Source organism: Micromys minutus (assembly GCF_963924665.1).
Source record: "Micromys minutus genome assembly, chromosome: 2".
In the NCBI taxonomy this organism is placed as follows: Eukaryota; Metazoa; Chordata; class Mammalia; order Rodentia; family Muridae; genus Micromys; species Micromys minutus.
Window position 1 is genome coordinate 64,244,032 of NC_137971.1, and position 12,210 is coordinate 64,256,241.

Genomic DNA, 12,210 nt, shown 5'->3' on the forward strand with positions numbered 1-12,210 from the left:
CCAGGGATCCAATGCCCTCTTTCTGCCTCCCTGGGCATTGACTGAACTCACATGTGCACACAACTAGGAACAGATATGTAAATAAAATAACAATTAAATCCTCAACATCAACAAAAGACTGCATTATTATAATACAAATAGCAAATGAGGCAATACAAAGAGAGAGGTGTATGCACAAACCAACATGCTGCCCTGAGGAGTATGGCGTCCCGTGATAGAGTGAGACAGACAATAGTATAAGCAAAGTCTCAGGGACCAATGATGCAGGATGTAGACAATTTCTACAGACTTTCATTGTGCCTCAAGTTGCCTGCATCTAATTTGGTGTATGACATGACCCTTATCAATTTCCAACTTCAACCACAGATCCACCCTGGCCTCCACATTAGACTAAGTATCATAATCTTAATCTCATAATCCATCATCAGTCCTGCAGCTCAAGGAGTCTCACTTGGGCAACACCGATCCAGAAAACATATGTAACATCATCAGAGATTCTTCTGGTAATTATGATAAAGATGGTTCCTAGGCATGGGCTGCTAAGTGTCTACAACAGACAAGTCAAACATCACCATCTCCACATGTCATCAGGACTGGGGTGGGGAGTCCTGCTTTATTTCACCTTATGCTTCCTCTCCCAGCCTCTGTACCCTCTTCTGAAAGCATCATCAGGATGACCCTTGGAAAAGCCAGTGGTGACCTGACTAGAGCAGGATACACCCTAGCCTGGTCTTCCATGATCTGATCTTCCAAGGGCTCTTATCCTTCCCTGCTGATTCAAGCCAGCTACAATCTCCAAACTATTTGTTTGTTATTGGGGGGTTGGGGGCTTAACACAGGGTCTCACTGTGTACCCAAAAGTAGGCTTGAATGCAGTTTTGACTTGATCTTCTTGTTTCCTTTTTATGGTTGGTGGGTTTTCTTGTTGTCCCCCCACCCCGCCCAGTACTAAGGGTTAAACAAGGGCCTCACACATAACTAGGAAACAATCCAAACCCTGAACTATTTTCCAGGTCCTTTTGCTCTTTTCTTCTAAAACAAGGTCTTGCTGTGCTTCCCAATCTGTCCTCAAACCTGCAAACTTCCAGCCTCATCCTCGCAGTGCACCAGCAACATACCAGATAAAGAGACAAATGTCTCACTTTTGAAGACCACGATGCCCCCTGTCAGCTGACTGTCACTGTCACCTAAATTTCCCTACTCCACACATTCTTTTTACTCTTCCTTTAAACTTTCCAGAATCCTCCAAAATATTTTCATCCCCTGAGACATCCTGTCATTCCAAACCTTATATTTTCCATTACTTTTGTTTTGTTTTACTTTCTTTCCTTTAAATAATTTGCTATTTATAATATACATGCATACATACATAAATATATACATACATACATATGATGTTTTGCCTTTAAGTATGCCTGTGTGAGGGTGTCAGATCCCCTGAAACAGAAGTCACAGACCACTGTAAGCTGCCATGTGGGTGCTGGAAATTGAACCTGGGTCCTCTGAAAGAGCAGCCAAAGCTCTTAACCACTGAGCCATCTCTCCAAAACATTGTATTTTTCTTAAAAATAATTTCCTATAAGTCATAAAATGAGAACATGTGTGAGTTTGCATAGAATCACCCACTGTGACTCTGCCTCTTTGGAGTGGTTAGTGGGTTTATCCTTGTCTTGCACATTCAAATGTACCCATGAGAACACAGACTGATATGTATTATTCCTGGCCTGGCCTAGCAGTGCCAGGCACAAAGTGACAATCTCTTGCCCACTGAGACTCCTCTTTATATGCACCTCCCCATCCCAAATAAACATTTCAAATAGCTGAACGATGGTTATTAGGCATAAGTAAGCTTGTCTATCAGACTTAATTTTACTTGGATACACTAAAGGAATCCTGACCATGATAGAGGGAGAACAAGAAAGGTAAATGGCATGTTTGGCAGGAAGAGGGATGCAAGCCAGAGGAACCATGCATGGGAAGAACACCAGAGTCCTGAGGACCAAGATGGAAAGAGTAGGAAATCATGGGCTCCTGAGCAGAAGCCCCAGCTCCAAGGGAGACTATTTCCCAGTAAGCCCGTACAAAAGGCCGAGTAGGTGAATGGTTAAAGTGGCCAGACTCTAATTCAAAGGCTTGCCTCTAAGACAAGGAGGGCCATGGTGATCAGCATAGGAACCAGTCATGGGGTAAAGAAAAAGTTGACTTTCTCCCAGTCGCTACTAATAAAACCACACACTGAAGAGTTAAGTTTCTAAAAGCAAAGCCTTTACAATCAACAATAAGAAAGTTAATTTGATGAGAGATCACTGGATTGAGCAGATGGAGGCATATCCGCTCAGGCACACGCCCCAAAACTGGCACACAGTGATTACAGCCTATAATTATGGCTAAGGTCACCAGGAAAGGTGGCTGGATTTTTAACAACAAAGCAAGAAAACACAAGTGACAGATATTGTCCTTGTAACAATTCTCTCACTCACGCTGGAAGGAGAAGCATGCAGAGGCAGGCATGCTTAAGGAGAGTGGGCGGGCAGGATGCTGGCGTTACTACTGCACATCTGCAAAGCTGGCTGCTGCAGCAGTCTCCTGCAGGCAGCACAGGACGGGGCAAAAAAAGAAGTGCATCTGGCCAGGGGGCTCCAGACTAACCTCCCTTACCCTCTGTGGTCCTATAGGGACAGGAAGAAACATTGTAGTGAATTAAATAAGCAGGAAGCCCTGGGCTGAATTTGAATTCTCATTGTTTCTAGACTTTGGAAACCCCAGAAGAAGTACAGGACAAAGACTACAGTAATGAACTTGGGAGCATTCTAAACTAAGGACTGCTTGTCCAGAAGACGTAACATATTGCCTTCTTCTCTTGCTGTTGATTCCTAACTGACCCATGCTATAACTTTACCGGCAAGGGTCTCCCCAAGCACATACAAGGGGGCCTTGCTTGTCAAATCAAAGCTGAGGGCAGGCGAACAGGTGAAGCCAGCAGAAAGGCTACACCAACTCAGACCCCAGCACTCCCCCTACTAGTACACACAGCCACCAGAATGCAACATTAGCCTGGCTTCTTCCAACTTAAGGAGCAGGCAAGGTCCAGAGACATCAGAATCACCTGAAAGCTGGGTCAGGACCTCCTCTAACATAGAACTGGAATCTGCAGGCTCACAAGGCCTTTAGTAAACTAAGTCCACACCAATGTAAGAAGGCTCTAGCCCACTGGTAATGTGTCAGCCTAACTGCAGGGACCAAAGCCATAGTGTCTCCAGTGCTTTCTCCACTGTCTTGGGTACGCCTCATACCCCCGTAGACTTCTGCTGTGGGTTGAAGTGAATTGATCAAAGGTCACATGCACATTCAAAGTAGTTGTAGTAGGATCCGACAGTGTCTCTCTCAGATAAAATTAAGTTGGCACGAAGTCAGGCTTCAGTAGTGTGGGCACTGGTTCCACATGACTGAAGAGGAGAAAGGACATTAGATGCAGACACATAGGCAGAACCCCCATGAAAAGATACAGACTACAGCCAGATGGAGGTGCCTATGGGCCGAGGGTGGCTGAGGACAACCAGATTCTGTCCCAGACTACACAGAAGGAATCAGCCTGCTGGTGCCATGATACCAGGTTTCCAATCCACAGGCCTATGAGAGAATGAATCTATGCCATTTCAAGCCACTACATATGAAGAAGTTTCTTTGTGCGATCCCAGAAAATTAATACAACCTCTATGTTAACTAGGTCTTTCGCCTTCTGGACCCTGGCAACTTGTCAGTGGTACTCTCTAGAAGGCCTGGCCTGTGGCTGATTTTCAACCAAGTGTAGCCATTCCTGTCACGCCCTGCTGCTCCTGGGCTGTAGCTTCAGCTGTTCCTATATTCTCATTCCATAAGCCTTTCCCTTATGCAGTGACATGACCTGGAAAGTCTTCATGTGGAACGCCACATCCTGTGCCTGAGAAATACGGGAAACCAGCAAGTAAGGCTCACACCATGACTGAAGCCATGGCTGCCTGCACTGCCCACAGCCTGTGCTGCCCACTGCCACACGGCCGACCACTACTGACCTCTAAGCAAAGGGAGTGAAAGAAAGACAATACTGTCTGCTTTGGGCAAAACTTTCAGACTGAAAATGTGACCTTCTTAGGCTGTCCACTGGTCTACAATGGCCCAGTCCCTCACTGGCTACTGTCCTCAGCACCACAATCGCCTTCTTCCCCAACACAGCCAATAACCAGAGAATAAAGTAGTTCCTGAAAAAACTGAGCAGCTCCGTCTGTACTCCATGCTACCGAGAATTAAGTGGAAGCATAGACAGAATTAGCTGCACAGGAAACCAAGTCACAACCATCTTATTTAACAACACCAGGCATAGAAAGCACAGATGTCTCATGTGACAGATGAGTCTTGAAAGGGCAAAGGGCAAAGGGCAATGACAAAAGAACCATGGGAGGTTCAGAAACCGAAGCCCTCAGGGTAGACCAGATGGAACAAGGATTCTACCAGGACTAGAAATGCCCTGGAAAGTTCATAAAGAACTGCTTATGAAAAATAAAAAGGGGAAGCCACCTCTGCATTTTCAAAGAGGAAGCAGATTGAATGAGCAACAGTACATCCAGCAGCAGATAGCAATGTGGCTGGAGAAACACATTGCTGGGTCTGGTTAGACTGCAGTGGTTCTTGGCCTTCCCAATGCTGTGGCCCTGTAATACAGTCCCCGTGTTGTAGTGACCCCCCAACCATACAAATGTTTTCATTGCTATGTTGTAATTGTAATTTTGCTACTGTTGTAAATTATAATGAGTGTGTGTGTGTGTGTGTGTGTGTTTTCTCTTGCTCTAAGGGAGCCCTTGTGAAAGGGTCATTCAACCTCCAGCGTTCAAATCAAGTAGTTCACACAACTTCCCGTAACTCTAGCTACAAGAGGATCCTACTCCTAAGCCCTCTCTACAAGGGCATGTATAGGCAGGTGCACATGTATATACAAGAGACAAGGAAAAAGAGAGAGAGAAAGAGTAAGAGACAGAGAGAGAAAATAAATATTAATGCTTCTATTACAAATCAGCGCCAAAGACATAAAAGTTGTAATAGTCTATACGTAATATACATATCATATATGTTGCATGCTGCCAGCCCTGCCTCTACATTGATAGCATACCAAGCACTGACTAAAAACAGATGTGAGGAAGTGTGTCTGAACCATCATCCCCCCCATTCAGTATTTACATGGCATTTACACTTGCACATCAGAAGCTATAGAGAAGACTTGATGTCTTGAGGTGGTAAGCTGAGTACTTGGCAAAAAAAAAAAAAAAAAAAAAAAAAAAAAATTTCTTCTTCTTAAAAAAAATTAAGCTAATAATAAAAAATAATAGACTAAGGAGGAGAAAGGACAAAGGTTGTGTGCAAATGTTAGTTCATGTCTGCAAGGGACTTGAGCATCTCAGGTCTCCATCGATCGCAGCTAAGTCCTGGAAGCAGTGTCCCACGTGCACTGAGGGAGGACACTATGTAAACACATGACTCATCGTATCTGTTTCCATGTGGGAGCACTCTGAATATGGAGGAAAACCTCAGTGGAAGCTCAGAGATCTGAGGCAATGAGTGACTCTTTGTCTTTTGAACACGAATCCAGGAAGGCAAGTGAAAGAGCCCTGGAGTGGGCTGAATGGGCACTGCTGTCACCAGGCAAAGCTCCACGCAGCCCATGTTCTCATTAGTGCAAACTGTCATATCTGACTGTTAGCTGTCACCACCCCTCACATTCAGACTGTTTGTCTGGGAAAAATAAGAGGGTAAACTTGGAGATTTTCGAGACACAGGGCAGACCTGATGTGCCAGCTTACCGGTGCCGAAGAATTTGATGTAAGACATAAGGCAAAGAAGAGCAAGTATTATTTTTAGGCACATTAAAATCATGCCTCTTGGAGGGCAAAACCCACCCATCAGCTCAAACACAAATGATTACACAATGACAGCATCCCAACACAGCTTCTTTCAGGAGGGCCAGATGGAAACCACACCGGGAGAGGGTGACAAAGGAGACAGATGGAAGGACTTCTACCTAAGGGCAGTCCCTGGAAGGAGACAACCCCTCACATATCTGTGCATCACCCTCAGTTCAGGAGCCTCAGATTCAATGAGTCTTGACCCTAGTCCCGGCCGCATGCCCAAGTGGCAGGGGCCTGCGGCTCCACAAGACAGTGGATAAAGCGCAGAGAACTATGAAAATATATTCGTTTTGTGCTGCACAGGAAAGATGGGAAAGAGCCCCAAAGGGCAGTCACAAGCACTGCTGGCAAATGTGGGCTGAGATCCATTAGCCCTCGCTGAAAACACAGAGCTTCGCAGCAAGCAATTTTACCACTGAACAACATTAGTCTAGAATACACTAAAGGAGGCAAGAAGAGAATAGAAACCACCTCAGTGCATCGGTGGAACAGGGACTGACATTTTTCACGAGCCATTTTCATAGTCATCTACACAGAGAAATAAACAAACATACAAGCAATCTGTACAATCATATGCATGTTTACTCACATGCACTCACACACAGACACACAAAGCTACGCATACATCGGTCTATTACATAAAGACACATATGCACACTTGCAGACCCATGCATCATGAGAACATACACATAAAATGCATCCCAGCACCAGCCATTGAGAAACAATATTTAATCCTACAAAATGCCCTAGTAAGAAAAACTTAAGATACTGCACAATTCTATTTCCATTTTAACACTTCAAAAACAGGAAGAGTAAAAATAGTATGTGAGCCAAGACCCAAGTCCAAGGACCCTTAATTCAGCAACACAAAAGAGCAAATGTGGTGAGATCATACAATACCAAATTAACAGTAAGGGAAGAAGCTCGTCTTCCAACTTGCAGATGGAAGGCCTGCAGCAAGCATGAACGTCACTGAATATATCCGTGTCTTACAATAAAACACCCACCCAAGAGAAAGCTTTCCGGGCTCCGCTGACAAATGGCTTGATGACCAGGGAGGCAGGCAGACACCAGTCAAGGCCAATCAAACTTAATAATATAAGAATATATTTAGCCAACTAAAATTACTTCTGGTCTCAAAACTTCCTGGGACCGCTTTTTATCTATTCTTGCACAGTGTGCGTCTGTTTCTCTCAAATGCCACTACATTCCTCAGTACAACCTGCTGGCGCACAGCTAATTTTAACCCTGGAAGGTTAAGGCAGTCTTAGGCAATATCACACTGTCAAAACAACTAACCTAAAACTTTTAATATGTGTAGGACACAGCTTTTTTCATAGATCAACCATTTGGGGGAAATTCAAGTCAAAAATGGACCAAAAGTTCCCAAGACTTGGCCATGAGTCATTTTGGAGGCAGAGGAAAGGTTATGGCCTTATTCTTGGTCAGCTGGGAGAGTCACTTTGGTCAGTGGGACAAGGAAACACTTTTGAGCACATGTATCCTTATTCTAGATAGTATGGCAAAGCTATACAGCTGGGAGATGACCTGTCCAAAACATTTTCAACACAATTATAACAAAGAACTCATTTGAAATTATCCACTTTAAAAAAAAGAAAGAGTTCTTTTCCTCTTCTGTTCTTGCTCTCTTGCTTTCTCCTCCTTGCCCTTCCTCTCCCCATTCCCTTCCCCCCCTCTCTAAACATGCTCACGGCCGGCCTCTGTTCCTCTACTTCCCTCTCTTTGCCTCTACCACCCTCTTAACTCCCCCATCACCTAAATAAACTTTATTTGGTACTATAAAATAATTTTTTTAATTTTTAAAAATTAAAAAAAGAAAGAAAGAAAGAAAACAATGAAAAAAATGATGCAGCTTCCGAGTGGAATGTGAAGCTATTAGGACTCACTTAGATTTGTTTTTGCTCTTAGCTGGCTTTTAGCAGGCAGTGAACTCCAAATTGTACAGCTTGCTTGGTCATAAATCAGCCCATAAAAGTCCACATAACTGAGATGCCCAAGGGTGTGGGAACCTGGGATTGCTCCTCGGGGCTTCTCCACACCCTGTCTGGGGAACAACTCCTGTGGGACAACTCCATACCAGTAAAAGTCCTAAAGATGTCTCTAGTCTTCTTCCCAAGGACAGCAAAACAAGAAGTGGTCATAAATGGCTGGAGAGGGCTGGGGAGATGGTTCAGCCACTGAAGTGATTGCAAGCATGAAGAACTGAATTCAATCCTGCAAAACTCATTTTATAAAACAAAACAAAACAAAATATGGGGGGGGGGACAAGATGGCTCAACCATTAGAGGCATTTGCTTGCATGGCATAAGGAAAGTTTGTGCAAGCATACATATATATACCAGGCACAGTGGTGCACACTTATAATCTCAAAGACAAGCAGGTACAGAAAGATCAATCCCTGGAGCTAGCTGGTCAGCCCGGCCAGCCTAATTTTCAAGATCCAGGTTCAGTTGTAGACCCTGTCTCAAAAACAAACAGTGGGCTGCACCTGATGGCTCATGCCTTTTATCCCAGCACTGGGGAGGTGGAGGCAGGTCTCTGTGACGTCAAGCACAGCCTGATCTATAGAGTGAGTTCCAGGACAGCCAGTAGGAATGACAACAAAGCTCAAACTCTAGCTTCAACTCCTGTGCATGCACACACACACAAACACACACATAAACGCACACAGAAGAAATTACTGAAGCGGAGGAACAACAGAATCACTCAATCCCCTGAAGTCTTACTAAGGCTCCAGCTACCTCAGCCTCCCCACACAGTCTCTGATACAAGATGTCCTGACTTTACTAAATTCCCTTTATTTACATAAAGTATATTCAGACCTTCTCTGTGACAGGACAAAGAGACAGCAATAGTTGAGTCACCTAGGGAGGGGAGAGGTGAGAGCTCACTGCACATAGACCAAGTTGACGTTCAAACTAAGGGTCTCTGGGCCTGGGAGGGAGCTGCCTGAGCCTGGCTGAGCATGGCAGCACCTACCTTCACCCTGACCGTGAGCTCTGACATGCTGCTCATCATGTCATTGATAGACCGGAACAGCTGCAACAAGGACTCCACGAAGTCAGCTTCCCCCTTGTTTTCGTACAGCCTGCAAGAAACACACAACACTGTGAGGACCTGAGAAGACCCTGATGTGTACCCTGCATCCACAGTAGCTGAGGGACTTGATGGGAGACCTGCGGGAGTATGAGGTACCATCTCCAGCATCCATCCAAAGGGGGATGCAATTTGACACACAACTATGGAGACATGCATCAGAGTCACAACACATAATGCTGGACAGTTTATAAACCTACCTAGACAGGAGATACACAAAGGGAAGTCTGAAAAGAAGGAGACACAAGGAAGAAAAGGAAGGGTCTGATGGACCAATTCAGCTTTAATTCAACCCCAAAGAAACCATAATTCTCACTTAACATGCTTTGTGCCAGTTTTCAATTATCCGTTATTTATTTGATTTTGTGGTACTGTGGCTAGAGCCCTGGGCTCATCCATCCCAGGCAAGTGCCCCTATCTATCTTCAGGCCTTCTGCCAGAATTCTTAACTCCTAATGGTATGTAACTAACATAAGGAGAGTTAATTATCTAAATGTGACAAACTAGTATAACTAACAATTTGAAAAGCAACACTCTATTGGTAAATTCACAATTATGTTGAGAAACGGTACTGCCCCAGTGTGATCATTTAAGAAGCGTTGGGTACCAGAAAACTGTCAAGAGTTTTGGCTATGCCTTACATGGACAATAGGGATATTGTACACTGGTTGTGAGGATGCTGATGTAGGCTGCTCATCATAAATAAGTCCCATCCATAAATTCTTTATTAGCAGTTACTTCAAGTTGCACTTACATTTTAAAATGTAGCAACTCAGATGTTTTATTAATGTAAACTAGTTTCCTGCCTAATTAAAAATATACCACACCTGAAACTTGTACACAATGGAAATTTCATAAACTCAGTGATAATTAATTACCCCAGAGGTAATCTTACATTTAAATGAGTTCCATTCGAAAGCAAGGAGTTCTGTATAAAGTGGGAAATTGCAACCCAGTGCACCTGTTGTGTAAATAAAGGTTTCCAAATAGAGGTTTGCTAAACTGATGTACTGAACAATTAACATTAGAGTCATGAACTTCTGCTCACAGGTGGTGGGGGAACAATGGCAGGCACTGCTGATAGACCTGGGAGGTGTCATGATGTTACAGAACTAACAGAAGGAGCCTTAATTATCTAAACATCACGGGATCTTATAACCATTTGAAAATCCATTATCATGGTAAACTCCACATTATCCTCAGCCTATTGCAGTGCCCACGGAAATGAGTAACTGATCGAGAGTTTCAGCTGCCCGCTAAATGGACAATAAGGATCGTGTATGCTGCTTATTGTAAAGAGGTTTCAGTTTTCGGTCACCCCAGGACATTTGCCAGCTCCTGTTGCCACATGGCAGATGAAATTAAACACACAAATGAAAATTTCTAGAAAGCCAAGTGGAACTGGCAACCATCTCCAAAAGAAATGTCTTAGGTTTCAAAAATCAAGGAAAGGGATCTCCAGTAGCACAGCAGATAAAAGACAGACAAAACAAACAACCAAAAATTGAACCACAGAAGATTCTGGGTGAGAACTCTGGAGAGCCTTGGAAAATAAGATGCTAACTACAACTTACCAGCCTACAAGGCACCCAGCCCACTATAGGCTCTCAAAAACCAAGGTGTTCACACTGACCAGAAATATAAGATAAGCTCTAGTTAGTTTTAAAAGTCAACCTAGAATCATGGGAAAGAATACTTTAAAGGGAAATTTTCTAGACGAGGCTGGCCTGTGGGCATGTCTATGGAGGACTCTCTGGATTGTTAGTTGATATGGAAAAACCTAGCCCATTGTGGGTGGCACCAGTCCCTAGGCAGGGATTCCTCCTGAACTATAGGGATAGTCTCCTATTAGAGAAGACAAAACTAGCTGACAGCAGGCAGAGCACACTTATTATCTCTTTGCTCCTGAATGTGGCTATGCATGCCTTGACTTCCCAGAAATGGTGAGACTGTGATCAAAAAAACTTTTTCTCCCCAAAATTGTCCTTTGTTGAGGTATTTTTACCACAGAAGCAGAAATAACCAGGCTTAGAGTGCCATCATACCCAAGGGCAGTCTCCAGTGAGACCAAGAGGCTCAATCCAGTTAATGGAATAAGCTATCTCAGGAAGGTGGTCATACAGTCTGGAGCCTCCACAGTTTTGCATAGGTGTAGTCCAGCCTTCAAGCAGAGATCACTAACCTCAACCAAAGACTTTTCACATGGCCAAAGCAAAGAGAAGGAAGATCATGTCCCAAAATACAAGAGATGTATTATAGTCACCCTTACAGCGATATCTTTATCTAAGAGATGATTGTAGTCAGTTGATCAGAATATCAAAATTAGTGGGACTATGAGGGCTAGGGGATGAGTCAGTGGTCACGGGCACTGAAAAGTCTTGTAGAGGATCCTAGTTTCGTTCCCAGTACCTACATGGCCAATCACAACAGGAGATACAACACTGTCTCTTGCCTATTGTGAGTACAGTATGCACATATTGACACAGAGTGAAATACAAGCATGCAGAAAAATAAAAATAAAATGCCTATCTTTTAGAGAAAATTAAAAAATGGAACATCAGAAAACATAAGGTGAAAAAAAATGAAAGTCAATCGGAGGATTACAGTGTACAGTTGATCTTTAAAATGCAAGTTCTCAAATTTAAATAAGCAGTCACTAACATTGAGAAGTCACTGCATGGGCTAACTGGAGAGCAGGCATGGCAGGATCGAAAATAGTGAAATGGAAGACAACCTGAAGAAAAGCCACTACAAAGCTAAAGAGAGAAGAATACAGAGATGGGGGTGGAGGATGGAGGCACAGCAAAGAGAGCTAGGAAGGGCAGAAAGGGAGAGTCCTGAAAAAAGGGCAAGAGAAAGGAGACCAAAGATTCAACCCCAAACCCCAGACATCCAGTGCAAAGTAAATGCAAAGGAAAGTGATCCTGTGTAGCCACAATAGAAATGTTCATCAGCACAGAGACCTTAAACCTTGAGGGCCCCCAGGGGGAGACACATATTACTGTGTCTTTAAGGATGTAAATGTGAGTCTGAAAGCAGACTTTTCACCAGAAATGATGGAAACCAGAAAAAAAAAAAAAAAAAAAAAGGGAAGAACAGCTGGAGAAAGAAAAGTGCCAATCTAGAGGGCTGTGTAAAATGGAAGTATCTTTCAAAC

General features: G+C 43.7%; 1 protein-coding gene across 1 annotated transcript in view; it reads right to left on the reverse strand.

The window, feature by feature from the left end:
• Positions 1–12,210, reverse strand: part of DOCK1 (dedicator of cytokinesis 1) — a 475,815-nt gene that overhangs the window by 334,002 nt on the left and 129,603 nt on the right. Inside the window, exon 23 of the mRNA XM_080912399.1 lies at positions 8,937–9,045. Within this exon, the coding sequence (XP_080768525.1) occupies positions 8,937–9,045 (109 nt within the window). The remainder of the gene's footprint in view (positions 1–8,936; positions 9,046–12,210) is intronic.